General features: G+C 42.4%; 1 protein-coding gene across 1 annotated transcript in view; it reads left to right on the forward strand.

Moving 5' to 3' along the window:
* The window catches only part of LOC147690097 (sodium/potassium/calcium exchanger 4-like), a 609,516-nt gene extending 594,534 nt beyond the window's left edge, over window positions 1–14,982 (forward strand). Inside the window, exons 14-17 of the mRNA XM_086936639.1 lie at window positions 4–118; window positions 5,697–5,809; window positions 10,919–10,984; window positions 13,499–14,982. Of these exons, the coding sequence (XP_086792765.1) occupies window positions 4–118; window positions 5,697–5,809; window positions 10,919–10,984; window positions 13,499–13,651 (447 nt within the window). The 3' untranslated portion in view covers window positions 13,652–14,982. The remainder of the gene's footprint in view (window positions 1–3; window positions 119–5,696; window positions 5,810–10,918; window positions 10,985–13,498) is intronic.
* Window positions 14,983–22,309: the final 7,327 nt, after the last annotated feature.

Raw genomic sequence — 22,309 nt, forward strand, 5'->3', positions numbered from 1 at the left:
CAGGTAACTGTTATTGGATACACTCTAGGCATTCCTGACGTCATTATGGGTATTACTTTCCTGGCCGCCGGCACCAGTGTACCAGACTGCATGGCCAGCCTGATCGTGGCAAGACAAGGTGAGTGAGTGAAGAGGAGTGTTTTTCATAAACATAATTTTCGGGTCGCCAGTGCTATGCCTGCACTTGCCCCGTGCAACCCCTGGCCCTGCCTTTGCCAACCCAGGCTTCAGAGGTGGCAAAATCAGTGCCAGGAATACACTGGCAGCTTCTCCGTATTGACGTCTGTTGTGCTCCACTCTGCTTTCTGTCAATTTTGTTTATTACACTAACACATTGAGTAAAATTCGCTGGAATATGACCTTCCCTGGCAGCTGAGGTAGGTAAACACATGCTTTTAAATGTATAGTGTGTGCATGCTTGCAGGTGAGAGTATGTTTACGAGAGACAGTGTGTATATAAGTGTGAATGTGTGTGTAAGTTTGTGTGTGAGTGAAAGTGAAGATCAAAGGGCGTGTGATGTCACTTTCGCTACCCCAAACATTTTGTTTTCTGGAGCGCTCTCTGTATATTGAACATAATCTTCATGAGTGAGAGTAACTCCTGTGGTTTGGTATGTCTGAAAAGTGCAAGATGAACTCACTGGACCCTGCTGTCCTTCAATGCAGTACATTTTTCTCAAATTGCTTGAGTGTGCTTCATACCTGCAGAGGCAGGTAAGAGTGGATTTTAAACTTAATGCAGATTCTGTCCTTGCCCTCTCTACTGAGGTTGCCAAAATGTCTGCCAAATGTATGCCGACAGATTTTGAGGGAAATGGTCCTAAGGTTATGGCTCCAATATTTTTGCACATCTGCTCTTTAAGTCGCCACTTGTCAGACTTAGAAAGCTCAAGCATGCTACTGTGCTGTATCCTCTCGCTTAAAAGCTTAACAGTCCAATATGACCTCCTCTTTTTGGCATGGGTAGGCAGACAAACTTGATGGATGAAGTTCTAGAAGTTGGAGGCCTCCAATGTCTTCAATTCATTGGTCCTAAGCTTTCTGGCCCCCAGTTGTATTAGATGGTGCAGAATTGAGCAGAGGGAATGAAGATCGTTCAACCATTCATGCAGGGTAGAAGTAATTTGAGCACAAATGCCCATTTCAGTATAAGAAGAAGAGCTACATTCATAGCAAAGCTGGATGCAGGAGAGGTGTGAGGAGGGGGCTGTGCTTTCAAACAAATCCCAGATTGTTGCTGCTGAGCTCCGAGACCAGTAGTCCAAATTGGGACTCTATGGTGGTAGAGGGAAGACTAACGGTCTGATTTATATATTGACTGACTGCCCGCTGTTGAGTCATGGGAGAGGAGTAAACTGCTCCATCCCCATGAAGAAGGGACCACCTGTGATATTGATCATTTACTGCCAAGCAGGCAATAATTTATAATGGATTGGCAGGAACCACTATCGCGGCAGTTCCTGACAATGCATATCACTGTTTGGTGCAGCCCTTAGTCAGCATGACGCAACCATGCACCAAACTCTTTTCTTATTTGGTTTTCTAAAAGATAATCATGAAACAGGATTTTATTTTGAGAATAAAAAAATTTAATGTTCACCTCGCATAGGCGTAATATCCCATGGTGAGGGGCTTTATTTGGTTTTTACGGTCCCTCACCACCAGGGTTTGCGTGGCGGCAACGGATAGTAAAAAAATGACTGCATGTCCGCCCATCCTGATTGGGTGGGAGGATATGTAGCCATTTCTCTGGAGACGTTTGGCTGTAACGGTGACAGAGAGTCACTGCTACAGCCAAACCAAATGTTCGCTCACTTTTAAAAAGGTTGGCAGTCCTTCATGTTGGTGGTATGTATATACTCTGCCACCGTTGCGACAGAGTATACATACCACCAACATTTAAATAAAGCTCTTAGTTTCTTCTTCTATCAGTGGGCTCATCAAATTCAAGACAAATTCGTCCTGTTTATAATTTTTTTTAAGTTCGTTTTTTACAGAAAAAACAGATACTTCCAAGTTGATTTAAAAGACCTCCTCTCCTGATGGAAGGCTTCAGAAGGGAAGCTCTCCTTCAAATAAAAGGTGTCGGACTGGTATGAGGATGACTGTGGAATGACGATTACTAGGTTAATTTCTTTACTGCTTTGAGGATTCACAAAAATCCACTTTTAATTATCAACATGCTGACTTTAGAATCCCAGCACAAACATTTTCAGAACAGAATTATCAAACAGAGCCATAATCACATTCAGAGTTCAATCACCAGAAACATCAGCAAATCTTTGAAAACCAGCAAAACGCTCTCTTCAGGGAGATGTAACCTTGAATTAACCGTAGGTCTAAATTTCGAGTCCAAGTGAAAAACTGTCCTGCCCTAGATAACTCCTGAGATAAAGGTAAGATATGGCTAGGGCCCCCAGCTCACCCAACTTTGTAGCAGTAGAAGTCTTGGAAATACCAAAGGCTAGTTTAGCCAATACCCAGGATACTCCAGCCACATCTATGGGCTCAAACTGTTTTCTCTGAAGACCTCTAAGGACTACTAAGTGGTCCGGTCCCAAGTTGGTACTGGATTCAAATTGATAGCTTCTTAAGCCTGAACATTTTAAGAAGCCTAAAAGTGCAACAACACAGAGAAGTGAACTCCATACTCCAGAAAGGCTTTTATCACTACCCACTACCCACTAAGCCGTCAAACTGGAGGGAGGGAGATTTTTTAGGAAACCATCCTACAAAATGTCGAGTTATGAAAAGGATCACATGTGGCTGGGTCAAAATGTTTCTCTTAACACCACTTTCTGAAATAATACCAATATTTTCCAGAGGAAAACAAATTAGAAGGCTTCTTCAAAGCTTGAATATCCAAGGAAACTTACATTGAACATGCCAGACTCTTCTGGGTTAAATTCTAAATTTCCACGTAGTTAGGCATAACTGAGATGGATTGGTAGATAGATAGATAGAACTAAGCCAATAACAGATATCAAAGAGGTGGACTGTTCACGTTAAGATGAGCACTCTCACCAATGGCTAACTGAACCGATGAAGGAAACCACTAGCACCCTGGCCAAAATAGTGCCACATTGTCACTTTCTCTACCTTTATCTTCTGTGGCATCCTCGGGAGAAGTGGAATTGGTGGAAAGGCAGTATCCCTCAAGGCCAAGGGACTGACATAGCATTCAGGCTCTGATCAAAGGGTGTCAGATGAAACAACAATTAGGAGGCAATGTTGCAACTCAGACTGTCTGTATGAAAATTCTCTCCTCCATGAAGGAAAATGGCTTTAGGGCGCAAAAGATGTTCCTCCACCCAGCTGCAAAATCTGTGAACCACACTGTCCAGCACCTTGCTGCTTTTTAGCCCGAGCAATTAATGGGGCACTCTGCCACTTTATGGCCTTCCCCAACCAGGATGTTCTTGCCTTCCTACTGAGGCTGAAGAACAATCCTTTCAGATAACTCCTCTCTTTCTCATACGGGGCTACTGTAGCTTACCTGGTCTGACCATACAGCAGTTATGTTTGGGTTAATAATTTCGGCTATAATCAAGACAGCCATGTTCTCCTTTTCAACCAGGAAAAGCTGTCCTTGGCAATAAATCAACCAGCTCCCGAAAATGCTATCACTAATCAGAGGGTCATTCTATCACAACCTTGGTTCTCGGAAAAGCTTAGATGCCTTAAGTAACTCTGTCATAGATAGGAGCACAGATGGAAAAAGAGCTGCAACTGCATTGAAAAAGATATCTACAAACAAATATTCAACGAAGATAAATCCATGATTTACAAAGAAAAATCCTCCAGCTTTTTTCTGAAGGTAGAAACTTCAAAAAATTCTCCCAAATAGCTGTTTACGACAGTAAATAACTTTCTAATATAGTAGTTAGTAATAAAACCAGCACCAATAATTCCATGTGCAACATCTTAGCCTCTTTTTTTCTGGCAAAGGTAGAAGATATCTACAATATCTTTACCACAAATTGTCATCAAGCCATTTCTTTTCAAAATGAGCTATCTTCTGATTTAGAATCAGTGGTCTCATCCCCGGGTCACTGTTTACACCAGCACAGCAATACTTTCTTCTTTTCCATCACTTACAGTTGATCAGGTGTTGGACCTACTTAAATCTATAATATTGGGTTCCCCTTTGGACCCCTGTTCCTCCAAGATAATTCAATTAGCTCCTGAAATAAAAATTTTATTGAAAACTTTAGCATTGGATATTACCCTAAAGCTTAGAAAAAATCCTCCATCTTGCCTTTACTGAAGAAATCCAATCTTAGTCCATTAGATCCTTGTAATATAACGCCTTCCCTTTCCAGCCAAAATTGTAGAAAAGGCTATAAATACTTGAACTAGCCTTGTTTCTTAATTCTAATCATCTCCTTGAAGCGTCTTAATTTCAGTTCAAGAGCAAACACAGCACCGAGTCAGCCATGATTATTGCATCCAAAGAGTTGAGAGTTACCTTAGACAAAGGAGTTAATGCAGTCTTCATCATGCTAGAACATTCGGCTGCATTTGATACAGTCAATCAAAATTTGTTGATTGACCGTCTCCACTCCATTGGTATCAGAGGAGTAGCACTTGCCTGTCTGAAATCCCTTTTGTTAGAAAGGAAACAATTTGTTGCTATGGAGGGTTCCGCTTTACCTCCAGAAAAAGATCCTCCAGTGATCCTGATCAGCTTGTTATTAGATGGCTATATTGAGAGAAAGGAGAGTTTTATACATCATGAATGATGACAATAATTAGAAGAAAAAGATACCCTACGTATAGTCACCCTGCTTTTTTGAGTGTGGCAAAAACAGTTTACAGCACCTCTGCTCAAACAGTAAAGACTGGGATGAGGACGACTATGGCTCAGGCTAATGATAATTACCATTAAGTAATGAATTAGGTAATCCGCACCTCCACTAATGAGTTTAATCCTCAGTATCAAACACACTCACCAACGACCTTAATCCCCAATATCTGAATTAGCTACCAATGTCTTTAATTCTTTCAATCACAGACCTCTTCTAATGAGTTTAATGGCCAGTATCAAATCAATGTACCAATGATTTTAATCCTCGATATTATACACCTGTATCAATGATTTTAATACCCAATAACACATACCTCTACTAATGAATGTAATATCCAATATAAACCAGCAATCAGATTAATCTTCAGCCTCATACACCTCTACCAACTTTTGCAAATTAGTTTAACGCCCAATATCTAACATCTCTACCAATGAGTTTAACCCACATACTCACACACCCCTACCAAAGAGTTTAATCCCTGGTGTTAGACACCTCCACCAATTAGTTTAATTCCTAGTACTAGACACCTCCACAGGTGAGTTTAATCCCAAGTATAGCCAACTCTACTAATACATGTAACCCCCAGCATCCATCTCATACCTGTTGCAGTGAGTTTAATGTCCAGTATCACACACCTCTGCCAACGAGTTTAATCCCTAGTATCAGACACCTCTATCAATTAATGTAATCTCTAGTGTCAGACACCACAAACAATGAGTTTAATTTCCAGTATTAGATACCGCTCCAAATGAGTTTAATATACAGGATCACACCCATTTATTTACCCTGCTCCTTAGTATTCACGAAATGATGCTTTGTTGACACTACAATACCTGAAATGTGACTAGTGTTCATGATGTGCTCCTATTATTCCACATATTCTCCCAGGCTTCGGAGACATGGCCGTGTCTAACTCCATTGGCAGTAACGTATTCGACATCCTTGTGGGCCTTGGAGTTCCTTGGAGCATGCAGACTATGATTATTAATTATGGTTCAGTTGTAAGTATATAGATATATTTCTTCTGTTTAGTAAGGTGTTGTTCAGTTATTTGTAGTGTATTTATAATTAATAGACCTAGGTGGAATTTAAATTACACCGCTATATTGTGCTTAATTCGGAAATTTCACGTAATGCTTGTCATGAAATTCCCAAAATGATGCCACTTTGCATAATTATGTACTGTTTGTTGTTAAAAATTCTAGTGAATGGTACAATTGGTGCACACTTTGTGTTAAATGCACTGGAACAATGGAAGGAAGCAGATGTTATTCATGGTGCTCCTGATTAAATGCATTCTCGCGCCAATAATTGCAGCGAGGATGCATTTTGGGTTAAAATGTAGTGCTAAATGACGGATTTGCATTTTGCATAGTTATGCATAATTTTGTTCTGCTTATGTGAAAGCAAATTACACACCAGTATTAATCAATACTTCAAGATAATAGACGCCATGATTGCCTGTATAGACTGCTCAAGTTTCCCAGATCCACGCACAACAAGTTTTTATTTTGCATTCTTGGACCTGATGACGTGGGTTTAGGCAAATGTAAATCCGCTATTACAAGACCCAACATGCAAAGAGAAACTCTGGACTGGATGAGCTGCTCAGGTGAGAACCTGAGAAACCTGAGAGCTCTGTATGAGCCATGACAGTACAAGGGCCAGGATAGTCAAGTCAAGTCAAGTCAAGAGATTTATATAGCGCGCTACATACCCAGAGGGTCTCAAGGCGCTTGAGGAAGGGTGGGGAATTACTTGTCGAATATCCAAGTTTTAAGTTGCTTTCTGAATGCTAGGTGGTTCTGAGTAAGGCGAAGGTGAGTGGGAAGTGAGTTCCAGGTTTTAGCTGCCAGGTAGGAGAAGGATCTTCCTCCCATGGTGGTTTTGTTGATGCGAGGTACAGTGGCAAGGGCTTGGTTGGAGGATCGTAGCTGGCGGGAGGGGGTGTAGAAGGACAGTCGTGTGTTGAGGCATTCGGGTCCAAGTTCGTAAAGTGCTTTGTGTGCGTGGGTTAGGAGGCGGAAAGTAATCCTCTTATTGACGGGGAGCCAGTGGAGGTTTTTCAGGTGACCAGAGATGTGTTCTTTACGCGGGATGTCTAGTATGAGCCTGGCTGAAGCGTTCTGGATGCGTTGGAGTTTTTTCTGGAGTTTTGCGGTGGTACCGGCGTATAGGGTGTTTCCGTAGTCCAGGCGGCTCGTGACCAGTGCGTGGGTGACCGTTTTTCTAGTTTCGGTGGGGATCCAGCAAAATGTTTTTTTGAGCATGTGAAGAATGTTGAAGCAAGATGAAGAAACGGCGTTGACTTGTCTGTTCATCGAGAGTGAGGAATCCAGGATGACGCCCAGGTTCCGTGCGTGGTCCGTCGGGATGGGTGCTTTTCCAAGGGCCTCTGGCCACCAAGAGTCATCCCAGGCGGAGGGGGAGGTGCCTAGGATGAGGACTTCTGTTTTGTCTGAGTTCAGTTTCAGACGGCTGTGCTTCATCCACTCGGCTACTTCTTTCATTCCTTCATGTAGGTTGGTTTTGGCAGTGTTAGGGTCTCTGGTGAGTGATAGGATCAGTTGAGTGTCATCAGCGTAGGAGATGATGTTGAGGTTGTGTTAGCGTGCGATGACCGCGAGGGGGCTCATGTATACGTTGAAGAGGGTGGGGCTGAGTGAAGATCCTTGTGGTACGCCGCAGATGACTTCAGTGGCCTCTGACTTGAATGGTGGGAGGCGGACTCTCTGGGTTCTTCCGGTGAGGAACGAGGTGATCCATTCCAGTGCTTTTCCTTGGATTCCGAAGTTTCTGAGGCGCTGTAAAAGGGTGCTATGACAGACTGTGTCGAAGGCTGCGGAGAGGTCGAGGAGGATGAGGGCGACTGTGTCTCCATTGTCCAGTAGAGTTCGAATGTCGTCTGTTGCTGCGATGAGGGCGGTTTCAGTGCTGTGTTTGGCTCGGAAGCCGGACTGTGAGGAGTCGAGGGATTTGTTGGTTTCGAGGAAGGCGGCGAGCTGGTTGTTGACAGCTTTCTCGATGACTTTGACCGGGAATGGAAGAAGCGAGATGGGACGGTAGTTTTTGAGTTCGGTGGGGTCAGCTGTGGGTTTTTTCAGAAGGGCGCTGAGTTCTGCGTGTTTCCAGCTTTCCGGGAAGGTGGCAGAGTTGAGGGAGCAGTTGATGACATCTCGGAGGTGTGGTGCTATGATGGAGTCTGCTTTGTTGAAGATGTGGTGAGGGCATGGGTCTGTTGGGGATCCTGAGTGGATGGATTTCATCAGGCGGATGGTGTCCTCAGTGGAGATGGGGTTCCAGTCATTAAGGATGTTCAAGGGGGGTGAAGGTCCTGCAGAAGGTTGGGTGGGTTGGTCTCCGGGTCGGTTGTCGAAGCTGTTGTGGATGTCTGCGATTTTGTTGTGGAAGAATGAAGCTAGGGAGTCGCAGAGGGCTTGAGAGGGGGTGATGTCGTTGGAGTTGGCTGATGGGTTGGTAAATTCTTTGACGATGTTGAATAATTCCTTGCTGTTGTGGGCGTTGTTATCTAGTCGGTCTTTGAATGCGGCTTTCTTGGCAGACCGGATTAGTTGGTGGTGTATGCGGGTGGCGTTTTTGAAGGCGTCCCTGGTGCTGGTGTTTGGGTCTTTTTTCCAGGCCTTCTCGAGGGAGCGACAGAGTTTCTTGGATTTCTTAAGATCATCGTTGAACCAGGATGCGTTTATGCTGCCTAGTTTGATATGACGTTTTTTCAACGGTGCTAGGATGTCGGCTGCAAGATAACTCCATGTCACAATAATACATCTTTTCCAGTTCCAGAATTCTCTTTTACTATCAGTTTAGTGTGCGTGCTTCATTGGTTCCATTGAACCAGAGCTCTCAAATTTCTTAGGTCCATGCGTGAGATCACCAGTTTGTTTCCTTTGCTTTTTAAGTCTCATAGTTAGGTATTCATAATGGCAGGGCAATTAAACTGGATTTCATGAGCTACTCACTCATGGACAAGTCAAGATTAGAAATCCCTGAATGTGCTGACTTGCTAAACATAGACCATGTTCAGGAATAATGTGGTCTGGTGGCCAGAAGTCATCTGGTAGCCTAGTGACATCTATGTACAGGCCTGGATAGTTGATTGACTGATAGGATTATAGACATCTAGCATCACTGCATGGCTCATGCAAGCGCATTAGACCAAACTGACAGGCTATATACAAGTATCTGAAGAAGGGGGGATCTATCTGTAGCTTTACTGCATTTACTAGGCTAAGAACAGGAGCTTACATAACTTGCAGTAGCAGTGCATGAAATTCACAAAGGGCAGGCGGCAGGTGGATTGAGATGTAGTGAAGCTGCATAAAGGCTCAGTAAAAACTTTCGGAATGACCCTATAGAATCACTGCATGTATCAGGCATACCTAAGGTGTATTTGAATGTACCTATAGTTTTGCTGAGTGCAACAAGCTCCCCTCAGATGTATACCAGAACACTAGTAGCGTTGTGTACATGCTCAGTTAAAGTGTATGCCAGTGCATCTGTACTAGTAGCGCTGTGTGCCACACATACAGGCCAGGTATACACCAGTGCACCTGTAGTAGAGTGGCACACATCATGCTTAGTTCAGTGTCATGTTGCTGCACCCAATGATAAAGATAGGTACAAACTTGCTAGAAAGCTCTCAGGATTCAAAATTCCAAGCATGGGTTTGGCCTAGAATTCTACTTTTCATTTTGGCGCTTCTAGTGCTAATTTATAATTGGTAAATTGAAATACAAGTGACAAAATGCAAAGAAAAAAAACTGGTATGGATGAGTTACAAATGCATTTTTGTAGTGTATCAAGGGCCCCCTGGTAAGGATAAAGATCCTGGGTCAGGGAAAAGGTACAGTGTGAAGATATCATCCCAGGCTATCTCAAACAAAGAACCATACATAGCTAGTATGGTTCTTTGTTTGAGATAGCCTGGGATGATATCTTCACACTATGCTATGCTATGCTATGCTATGCTATAGTGATTTATATAGCGCACGGCTGCCTCAGCAAAGGGGCGTCCCGGCGCTGCGGAAGGACAGAGTACAGTGAGGTGGAGACGCTAAGGAGGGAACTATTGTTGAAAGAGGTGTGTTTTGATAGCCTTTCTGAAGACTAGGAGATCCTGAATCCCGCGGATAGCTTCAGGGAGACTATTCCATAGCTTGGCCGCTAGGAAACTGAAAGAGCGGCCGCCCACTCTAGCCAGCCTGGTGCGGGGGACGATCGCAAGATGCTGCCCCTCTGACCGAAGTGATCTCCTAGGGATGTACTCTGACAGAAGTGGGCGAAGCATTGGGGGGGAAGGAGGTTTTAAGAATTTTGAAGGCGAAGCACAATGCTTTGAACTGGACCCTTTTGCCCACCGGGAGCCAGTGCAGTTTCTTCAAGGTTCCCGATATAGAGGAATGGCGCGGGAGACCAACCAGAGCCCTGGCGGCCGCATTCTGAACTCTTTGCAATCTAGTGATTTCAGCTAGGTTAGCTCCCAGTAAAAGGGAGCTCGCATAGTCCAGTCTGGAGAGAATGGTCGCCTGGATGATAAGTTGACGAGTGCGGCAATCAAAGAACTTCAGAATGGGCCTGATGTTACGCAAAACGCCAAAGCATGTGGCGGCAACTTTTTTGGTGTGGTGCGTGAACTTTAAAGCAGAGTCCACCCAAACTCCCAGGTTTTTGACACATTCCTTAGGCGTAGGGGGAGGGCCTAGCACATCCGGCCACCAGTTGTCACCCCAGGACGAGGTGTTTTTGCCCAGGAGGAGAATCTCCGTTTTCCCGGCGTTTAGTTGAAGGAAATTCGCCGTCATCCAGTTGGTGATGTCAGTGAGTGTCTGTTTGAAGTGTTGAGCCTCCAGACCACTGTTGTCATTAAGTGACACCACCAACTGGGTGTCGTCGGCGTAGGAAACCAGAGCAAGTCCATTTCTTCTAGCTACCTCTGCCAGGGGGCGGACATATACATTGAACTGAGTTACAAATGCATACACCTCAGAAGGTGCATGGATTTGGGAAGAACCAGCAACTTATATTTGAATCATCAGAAAGGAAAGTTATTCTACAGTCATCAAAAATGAACTGTTTTATGTGTTTTCCAATAGGTAAAGATAAACAGTAAGGGGCTGGTGTATTCGGTGATACTTTTGCTTGGGTCGGTGGCTCTCACTGTAAGTATATTTCCTTTAGATTGTATAGCCCTTGCATTGCACCAATTGATGATCATAATACATGAAGGTTTGTTTAAGGTGTGTTTTGAAATCTGCTCTCCTGTTGAGTGCATGAATGTGATTAGTCAGCCCTGGCCTGTATACCCTGCTCAATTACTAGCGCACCCTCCCCATTCAAAGGGGATACATCATGGGATGTGCTGTGAGCTATTAAACATATCAGACTCACTTCATCCATATGACCAATTAGAGAGAAGGCCGGGTTCACAAAGACAGTTACGACTCGTAAAGTTACAAGTCCGGAGTCTACACACTCGTAGCAGATTCTCCGCACTCGGCGCGGAATCTCCGCACTGAGCACAGCAGTGAGGCGATTTCTCCCTGAGTGTGGAGACTCCACACTCGTTACTTTACAATTTGTTAGCCCCCTTGTGAATATGGCCCTTAGCAAGCACACTGATGCTTAGAACCACTCAGTCAGTTGATAGCTGCTTCATCCCCTAATACTAAATGATATTTAACTGGTATTCTCCCCAGACTGAGAATACACCTGGTCATTACAGATACTTTTTCCAGTGCTGGACTTCTACGTGTTATCCTAATATGTTCTAAGTGTTGTAGTCTTGTTTTGCTTCCATTGAACTAATTACACTAACACACCTGAAATCAATTATACTTAGGTGAAAAATTCAGGACTGGAGATAATATTGGTAATGACTAGAGTGAAGTGGTCACCCTACTCACTAAGTAGTATCAGTACATACACATCTGGCATTGCAATGCAGTGTTTTCTTTAAGGAAACTTACATCTGGGTAAGCTGTGGGGTCAATACAGCTGTTGACATCAATGTATCTGGAGAAATAAATGCCCATTAGGTTGGGTGGGTGACTGAAGAGACTTGTGCTAAGTACATTCATGCCCACAGGTGTCTTGCACTAGAACTACACAAGAGAAGTTTTAGAGAGGCTACAGCTAAAGAAGTTGTCACAGTTCAGTTAATAATCCTGTAGATGTTAATGTATGACTCTGTACAGCTCTCTGCTGCCTTTCGGGTAAGTTTGTGCTATATAAATACTACAACTAATATCAACGAAAGAGCGCCTACAAACGTGAATTTACTATATGACAGTTTATCACAAGTGGGAACCTACAACACAGTGGATAAATTAGATTACTCTAAATTATATGGTCAAAAAACAAACAAATGGGGACCTTAGTGAAGAAAAATCTATTATTCTCTAAAAGAACCATCACTCACCCTAGTGGTGACATGCTTCATCATGGGGTTCAGTCACAGGTGGGACCGACTATCCCCACCTGTGTGCTTCAACGCCTGCAAGTGCAGCGGAGCAGGTATGTGTGAAAAGGAAAAGGAAATGTGATCAGTGAAGGGAGGTGTATTTAAAAGATCACAGCTGTGCCTCAACAAACTTTATTAAGGGACAGTTGTTCACAATAAAAACAGTGAAGTTACTGGGATTTGTATTAGAATTCCAGTGACTTAGTGTGGATGGTCGACATGTTTCTGCTGGTAGTGCTGTTTCAGCTCAGCTTTCATCAGGACCAAGAAAAACAAAGGAAAAAGAAAAGCGTCCTACGGGGGTCCACGCACGCTAAGGCCTGCCCACACCGTTAGGACTGCAAGAGAGAAGACACATTAACTTTTACTCTCCTTATTAAACTCACGGTTTTACCCGTCCTCAGAGTTCCTGCTAATCGTCAGGATGAATTTGGTGCTTCAAAGAGTCAACAAGCTTCATAGGCTCGCAGTGTCAGGCATATTTTCACTTCCAGCTTCATTTCTGGCCGGAAGACTCTTTTCTTTTTCCTTTGTTTTTCTTGGTCCTGATAAAGTTTGTTGAGGCACAGCTGTGATCTTTTAAATACACCTCCCTTCAATAGATTTTTCTTCACTACGGTCCCCATTTGTTTGTTTTTTGACCATATAATTTAGAGTAATCTAATTTATCCACTGTGTTGTAGGTTCCCACTTGTGATACACTGTCGTATAGTAAATTCACGTTTGTAGGTGCTCTTTCGTTGATATTAGTTATAGAATTTGGGGTAGGAGAGTAGCCATTATTCCCTTCCTCTCTTGTTGTACATACATATAAATACCACATACATACATACATGCTTGCACATATGTAAGCCCAAGTAAGACTGTTAAATCCTACTTTCTGTTTACACCTCTTCTGTTATGGCATACATACTCTCCAACCACCCATGTTCACCAGTTTCAACATAGCAAAACTACGAATTTCTCTGCTCTGCTATCGACTGGCACTAGAGACTCTGATGCAGCATTGTTATGACTGCATTAAAGCATCTGCTTCAAGCATTCTGCATCCATTTGACCTATACCGCATGTTGTCACCTACCAATTTTCTAAGGTAACAGATAAGTGCTGTTTAAATGTACTTGACTCTCAGAAACAATGTGCTGATTTATTGAAAAGTAATGTTTATATATATGGCAACATGCAGTGTAATTCCCACTTAATATATTTTCAGGTATCTGGAGTCCACATAAATAAGTGGAAGCTTGACAAGAAGTTGGGCATCTATGTACTGTCCCTCTACGTCTTCTTCCTTTGCTTCTCCATATTGATTGAATTTAATGTCTTCACTTTTGTCAACTTGCCAATGTGCCAAGATAAAGTTTGAAGCAAGACGACAACTGGGACATAGAATCAATGGAAACTGTCAAACCTGTTTCTGGAAATAAAGAAGTGCTACTTTCCAGTTGTTGTTTCATCTGAAAGGTTGAGTGTCCTTCCTTTTGGATAACTGAGAAAAATTTGTTGGAAGGCTAGACCAGGACATTTATTTGTAACCTCAAGACAAGCGGCTCAAGCCACATATGTTTCCTGCTATAATTGGCTCCACCTATTTTTGGATCTTCTGCAGGGTTTCACTTTGCAATGGCATGTTGTGGTTTTCCCAGGTCTTATGTACCAACCACTATGATGACTCTGATGATGACGTGACACACAGAAGCCCGGCTATGAAATGATAAAATTCTGCATTATCCATGGCCATGTTTTTACCAGAGGAAAGATGTTGGCATGTTCAGAGTGTCAGAACTAGCTCTCGGTACAATTTTTAAGCACAAATACTTGTCTACTACTGAGAAACCAAGCGAGCGCAAACTCCATGTGCCAGTGTGGTGTCCCGCTAAGGATGATATTTTGTATTGCTCTTCAAGTGGGCGAAGTGCAGTTGGCAAGCCCAGCAGCAAAACACAAAAGCCTTCAGAGATATGCTGAATGTTCAATCATGTCTTTTTCATTAAATAAGAATGTGAAGCACATGCATATCTCTGCAAAGAAATGAAAGACAAATCATATACTATTTTAACACTTTTGATGACGGACAGAGAAATCTAAAGACGCATTTTAAACAAATTATCCAGTATATACAGACACACAAACTTGGAAATATCCCTATATGATCAGCGTGGGATTTTGCACGTATATGAAAATTAGTCCTTCTGTGTGGCAAACTACAAATTACCTATTTTTGGCATCACAGCAAGAAATCTGTTTTCTCTTAAAGGGAGGAATAGTAAAGTTGCATTTGGGAGCTCAGGGTGTTCTAGCTTCAATGATGCCACCGATTACTGGGTACAAAAGATATGGCATCTTTGAATCACTACATCACCTATTTCAATATTGTTCTTCTTTATTCATTTCCCAGTGGTTAGCTGTTTCAGATGGGAACCCTATTGACTACTGTGTCTCTGGAGTGATGCTGGGTTACTCGTTGAACGGGTATTTCTATTCGAGGATCCTTTCATCACTGGAGATTGCTGTATGAGACAAAGAAATCTCAGTGGAGTTTGTAGTCTTCATCTTTAAAAAGACATTTATTTAAACTGAAAAACTTACTGACTATTGCCCCTCTGGAGCCACTGATGATCTCTAGTTGAACTGGTAATAGTAATCAAAGAGAATTCACCATTGGACAACATTTGCTTTAGAAATTGGCTCCAACTTATGGAAGATTGCATGTCTGTCACATATGGAGCAACTTGTTCTTTAAATGGGCAGAAGACCCTGGCTTTCTTTCCAAATCTGTAATACATTTTTAAATAGAATGAACTTGTGAGCACTTTATGGAAACTGGTATTGTTTACAATAAAATGGTATATTACTAGCAGGATGAAAGGTATGTTACTAGCTAGATGATCCATGCATCACAACATTCCACAATGAACTCAAAATTGATTTGCTCTTCCTCTTCATTCTCAAGACTCCTTTTTTTACTGTTTCCCATTTTGAACCATGGGCAGGGAGTACTCAAAATACCCTAATCCAGTGCTTTGTAAAACATTCAATTTGATAGAATTCTTAATTTACCTGTTTTATATTTAGAACGGAATTGAAGTAAAGTGAGAATAACATAAGGAAACCAATCTGGATGACCAGCAAGCCCTTGGGGGTTTTCCAGTGAGAATGTCCATTACTATCTTGAACGATGGGAAAGCGACTTTGTATGTGCTCAGTGTTACAAGAACATCAAACTGGTCATGTATCCACAGCTCTAAAATTACTTTAAGAGTCCTCGTCACCTCTAACTGCATTATCAACTGGGATATCTCCTCCTAAAGAGCCACTTTTCCATATAATATTCTGCCCTTTGCCTCTTTTCCTTGTCAAGTTCCTTACTTGAATTAGGAGTTACACACATAAAGATACCCAATTGTGACACAAATAAAATAATGTCTCACCAACAAAATGCATCACTAGGGTTTTAATAATTTAAGCAACAAATCAATATGATATTGGTTCCAATACACTCAGCACAATTTCTATGGCAGCAGTGTCCCCCTGTAAAATTGGCAGTACTAGGTAAAGGTGTGTGGTGAAGCACAAGTTCCCACCCTACATATATTCAAAACAAAGATACTTTGGGCTGCTGCACATTCCCAGTTTTTTTACTCCCTCTGAACAAGCATAAACTATTCAAAATTGACCAAGGAACCAGTTTATAACCTTTCCTAGCCATACACAAATTTAATAACAGACTGTCACACTTTTCAGAACTAGCAATTTTGACATCAAGGTATGTTGAGAGTTTCTCTTCCAGAGATACAGGGTAAAGACATCTTCTGATCCTGATGAAAGAAAAAATGGATCTTGATTTAAGGGATGGTCATATTCTCCAAAGTATTTTCTATAGTATCAATTGAAGATATTGAGTCATGCATTCCAGGCCACTTAGGTCCACTCGCTACTTGACTGATTTAATTACCACTAGAAATTCCACTTGAGAGAAAATTGAACAAGACCTCTATCAATAGTTCAAATGGATGTGAATAGAAGGCTTGAAGAGCCAAAAGCAGAATTTCTAGAAGCATCACATTCCTGAGGCCTGGATTAACAGTAGGGCTCTCGGGAGCTGATCAAAGAATGGCTACACACTCTCTAGTCCTCTCTTTATAAGAGTGTTCACATTTAGGGGCCCATTATGATCGCGGACGGACCATAGAGGAGGAGGGAACCTCCGCATGGCCTGCGGAGTTCCCTCCTGTCCAATTAGGATGTGACTACCACCCTGGCGGTCACATCCTCTATTTTTACCATTGTAGCGGGTGCGGCTTCAAGCTGCACCCACCGCAATGGTATAAATGCATACATTGCACTTGTATGCAGAAAGCGGCATGCACCGTGCGGTGCCTGCCGATTTCTGTGCACCCCTCAACCCCCCTTCACCCAGGGGGCCCACAACGGGCGCCCGCAGTGAAGTTCCACATACTTTTCCACGTCCGAAAACCCGCCGCGGAAAAGCACTTTTTAAAGCCCATCCTAATATGGCTGGCGGTGTCTGAGAGACACCGCCACCATATTAGAGCTTTTCCGCCACGATTGTAAGCCAACCGCGGCGGAAAAGCTGCGGATGGAAACCAGGACCCACCAGCCATCCTAATGTGGCGGTGGGTCTTTGGTGGGTCCGCTGCGGTCTTTCCGCATCCTCCGGGCCGGCGGTGGCTTCCGCCGGCCCGGAGGATGTGGAAAGACCGCAATCGTAATAGGCCCCTAATCTTTTAGGTACAAATGTCAGATGTCTGTGACAAACATTCGGTATAAACTGTCTAATGCAATCTAGCATACACTGTAAAAGCTACAGACCCTTGTGCCATCACTGGAATGATACCTTGTGATGAACATCTTTTGGAAGGGGGCTCAGTCACGTGCAATTTTACATTTCAAAGACTAGCCGTCAGGAAAACTCCATCTGTAGTAGACCTGTCTGACGCTGGAGGAAATACTATCTGCAGCAACAAGGAGAGACTTCCAAGACCCTTCAATTTCTGCCTAATTTATTATTTTAATAAGCTCTTTATTTATATTCACTTTTTATTTGCCTTATGTTTTTGCGTCACCAGTAACTGCTTTCAGCACTGAGGACACTGGGATTCTTTTCCTGTGCTGTTTGCAGCAGTTAGTGGTTCAGCTCTTCGTTTTTTGCTGATTACATTGTCAACAGACTCTGCCATCTGCCACCAGCCCTTCACAGGCATCAGGCTGTTTTAAGTCCATGTTAACATGGGTGCAGACAAGGGGTGCGCAACAGGTGTGCCACTGGTGCAGTATTGGAATGCAAAAAGCCAGCCTGCCTGTGGTCATCTGCTTCCTGGCTTGGCCTAGGACCAAACATGCTACTCAATTGTATCTTATCCCACCTACGGTAAGCAAATACTTCATTATTTCAAAGCGTTTTGCCCCCATGAGACCACTCAAATTAAGCGCTACTACTACCCACTTCCCAAGCACAGAGCCTCACTTCAATTCCCATGCATCTAAACCCAGCCCTCTCTCTTGTGCCCACCTCAATGTTAGCTCCTTGTCCAAACATGCTGTGGAGATCCACAACCTTAAAATAGAACATGATCTTGGTATTTTATTCAATACTGATATCTGGCTTAAAGAACACTCTGGCTCAACCTCGACAGAGCCAGTGGCATAGCTATCCCATGTTCCGCCCATGGTGGTACCTGCACGGGTGGTGCTGGTGACTCCCACAACGACAGCAGAGAAGAGCAGGGGTGTCGAGTGGTGCTAGTGATTCCCGCAACAGCCACAGGTAAGGAGGAGGCGGCTGTCGCCTCCCTCCCCTTGCTACGCCACTGGACAGAAAAAATACCACCTGATTATCATATCCTTGGCTCTGAATGCCCTGTCCTGCCTCAAGAGTGGTATTGAAACATTCAGTAAAACTTCCATCAGTCTTTCCTATGTCTCTCTGGCAATTGTAACTGACGTGGAAAAATCATGCCTTAACATTAATGTAAAGCCTTTTTCCAGCATTAAAACTATTGTTCTCTACCATCCTCCAGACCTATCTGCCTCATTTATCCTTGCTTTTCCTGACACTGTCACCTCCCTTAGCCTTAACACTGACAAACTTATCATGTTGGGTAACTTCAATATATGGAGTGAAGACCTGCATCCACCTCAGCACATGATCTCATCACCTCTTGCTTCGTCCTTAATCTACAACAACTTTTCACAGGCCCTACACAAGTGGCCGGCCACATGCTGAATCTTATATTTGCCCACCACTCTTTTCAAGCCATATGCCATTATTGACCTACATAGGGCCTATTATTTCAGTTTCCTACACTGCCAACTTTTCAAAAGGCACCTCCCTCTGCCCCCCACTGTTCATGCATTTACGTGGCTCACTATCAACTATGATCAGCTGTCTGCTCCTCTCAATACTTCTCTTCATTCATTAAATCTTGTAGCAATCTTCTCAACAGCTTGATTACTATAGCTCATGATACTGCCATGTTCAAGAAAACCTGCAAATTGCGCAAGTGTGCCTTTTCACCCCTTTGGTAAATCCAAAATGTAAATGCCAAGAGACGCTGTAAACAGCTCGATTATTACAGCTGGGCATCTTACACCGCTGCAAAAGAGAACTCTAACATTATACATTAGAAACCCTGGAAATCACTCAGGCTCACCCTCTCACCCCCTTAGTACACCGAAGATGTGTGCCTACTGCCTTTACGTTCTCCCCTATGACCTCACTATATCCTGCATTCCTTTTCCTTCCACACACCCTGTGCCACAGGAGGCCTCCCGACTCACACACTCCCTTTCTCATTCATACCCGGATCCCCGTCATTATCCTAACTCAAATCAAATCACTTTCTTCTGTGCCCCTGCTGGATTTCTGCCCCCACCCCCACCATACTAAGAATCTCACCCTTTCCTTTTGTTTTCCCTAAGCAACCTTGTGCAGCGCATCCATGACTGCTGAAAATATCCTTAGAGAATGGAAAAAGCTCTTATAATTCTTTACCTTAAAGTCATTCATTGATCCCAACCAACTATCAACCCATTTCTCTTTTTCCCTTTGTGGCATAGCGAATGACATCTATCGTTAATCAAAAACTCTCCCAATATCTTGAAGCCAGTAATATCTTTTTGCCATTTCAATCAGGTTTTATATCATTACAGAACCAGGCTTAATCTCTCCTACTGAAGGCTGTCCCCATGCAGCCCTGTCAGCCTTATTTAAACTGGGTTCCTCAGTGGTCTCACATGGCTCCTCTTTTAGCCCTACTTATATGAACATCTACTTAGCTCCCCTCACTGCCCTCATTCTTTCTTTCTAGTTACCCTTTTATGCTCATGCCAACCTACAAAGTGTATGTGCTGCAACGGTAATCTGCATCTCCTTCAAGCTCAGTTCAAAGGCTGCATGAGAGAGGTCCCCAGTTAGATAATGCCAACACTCTAGATCTAAATACAGACAAAACAGAAGTCCTCATCTTCGACAGAAGCTCATTCTGATCCTCAGCCTGGTGGAAGCTGAGTTTTGTTCTGCCCTCTCCCTATTCATTCTGGTCTGCAATTTAGGAGTCATCTTTAACTCCAAGCTTTCTTTTGTCACTCATATTGGCAAACTTACCAGCACCTTTTTCTCCTTAGGAGACCATTTCACAAGCTCTCATCCACTTGAGATTGGAGTACTGCAACACTCTCTACCTTCGGTTTCTTATTCCACCAACACGCTGCAGAGAATTCAGAATGCAGCTGCCTGCCTCATCCCTGGACATGAAAGATATACTAAACGTTTGATTCATTTAAATTCTCATTACAGTTTACCAATTCACAAATATGTACCTTCAAAACACTCTCCCTGTGCATAAATCTATTATCATCTCTTGATGGTTTCTCTATTCAATCGCTGTTCTCCTAAGAACACTAGATTCCGGTTCTGCCGGTTTCCTTCAAATCCGCAGATTCCACGAAACTGTTTCTGGCAACCAGACTTTTTAAGTTCTCACTGCCAAATCTGGCAATACTTTTCCTCCCCATCCATGCACTATCAGTAACCTTTGACTATTTCCCGAACATTCGAAAATCCATCTTTTCTCCAGTTAGTAACTTTTCACTCCTGGCTTTGTTTTCAGATATCACCAGGATTTCCTACTCCTATGTAGTTGCATGCTCTACTAAATGTTAAATCAATCAGTCATCACTAACAGTCTTTTAAAAGGTAACTGAAAGATTTGAATCCAGAACTTAACCATCTGTTTCACATTCACCAACCCAAAGAGCAATACAAGGATGACCTTTCATGGATACCACCACACATACAACAATTGTGCTCAAAGTGGTCAATTATGATATTGAAGCACCCAAATTTGTGGAAACTCAATTGACTGTGTCTCATAATAGAAAATGTAATATTAAGATAGTCCATAACAATCTAACATTTTTATAGGTTTCGAATGCAAATACTATTTTTAACTCTCATGTGATTCTCCTCCACAGGAAATCATACTCAGCACAGATTTCTCAAATGTTATGCTCACAATCACAGGGAACCAGGCGCCTGGAACGGAAGTAGGAGTTATTTAAATAAAATCGAGAAATTAGGAAGCAAGGTGTCTTGCTTGATTACGATCGAAATTCATTCAAACTTTATTCAAGTAAGGAATGAAACGAGTAAGGCTCATAAGGTGTTAAGGTGCAATTAGCCAATAAAGTCAAAAGGCTTACAACAAAGCGAAGATCTTGAAAATGCATGCGGATTCATTGGTAGATCTTGTTTTCATATCTACTGGGACTATCTTATGAAACCTTTGTGGCCATTTTTAAACATATGTCCTCTTTTCCTTGCATTGTACTTGCACAATAATGCAAATGAGTGACAACTTTGGAATGATCTCAACACTTGTGATTTTGCACTGGTTGAATTGATTTCCCTATTTTAAAATACATGGGGGCGGATTTACAGGTCCCTTGCTCCACTTTTGCGTCACTTTTCCCATGTTAAAGGTGATGCAAAAGTGGCTCAAGGGGCTTGTAAATCTGCCCTGTGATGTCTATTACTTTATGCCTTGTGGAAGTTACTGCAACAACTGTTTTAGCTTAACTGCCTGTCCCATTCAACATCAGGTCGCTAGGGCAGCAAAAGGTAGGCATACAAATGTTGTGTTTTGGTTCTTATGTTTGATTGAAAAATAAATGAAAGTTTCTGATAAATTAATTCTAGCTATAAACAAAGATGAATTAGAATTTATATTTAGATTCAAAACTGGGTTTGAATAAGGATAAAAACTTGATGCAACAGTATTGGATTATACAAGTAAATGGGGGAAACCCTTGTGTGGAAATATGATATTTTAGTTTCAAATTTCGAAAACTACAAACGGTTTCTCTTTCATGGAGGAAGAATGAGTTGTAAGTGCATACCATTCATCCTATACGTTTTCCTTTATTTAAGTGACACTTAGAAATTCTCTTGATAAATTGTAGGATTTTACTGTTGTATGAAAAGTTATGTCCAACCTTTACTTTTGATTTTACAAATGTTGCACATGGAATGCTAGGGATCCCCTTTCTTGGAATTCTGCTGAATTGTGGTAGCTGGTTCTCACTGACATAAACAAATCAAGGGTGAGTTCCCAGTACCTAATCGTGTTTTTTGTTTGTCGGAGATTATTAACAGCCCTTTCAATCTCAGTCAAAGCATTTAAAAGTGAGGGCATTGACGAAATGACGGTTTTAAAATGTTTCCATTTTTCACCACTAGCAATATAAATCAAACACTCATGAACATACCTAATGACGCTAACCTTTTGAGTTGTTCACTATTCAGATTGACAAAACAAAAAATGTATTAGAAGTTGGAGTTTTGTTTTTAACTTTGGCTTTTCAAGGCATGGGATTTATATCCGAGAATATTTTATGTAAATGGGAGCGACCTTTGTTGTTTTTAGCCTGTCTAAGTATGACATTTGCTGTTTGATGTGCTTCCATCCGAGGAACAGATTTTGTTTCCATTAATATTTTTACA

Source organism: Lissotriton vulgaris, chromosome 9 (genome assembly GCF_964263255.1).
Source record: "Lissotriton vulgaris chromosome 9, aLisVul1.2, whole genome shotgun sequence".
Lineage (NCBI taxonomy): Eukaryota > Metazoa > Chordata > Amphibia > Caudata > Salamandridae > Lissotriton > Lissotriton vulgaris.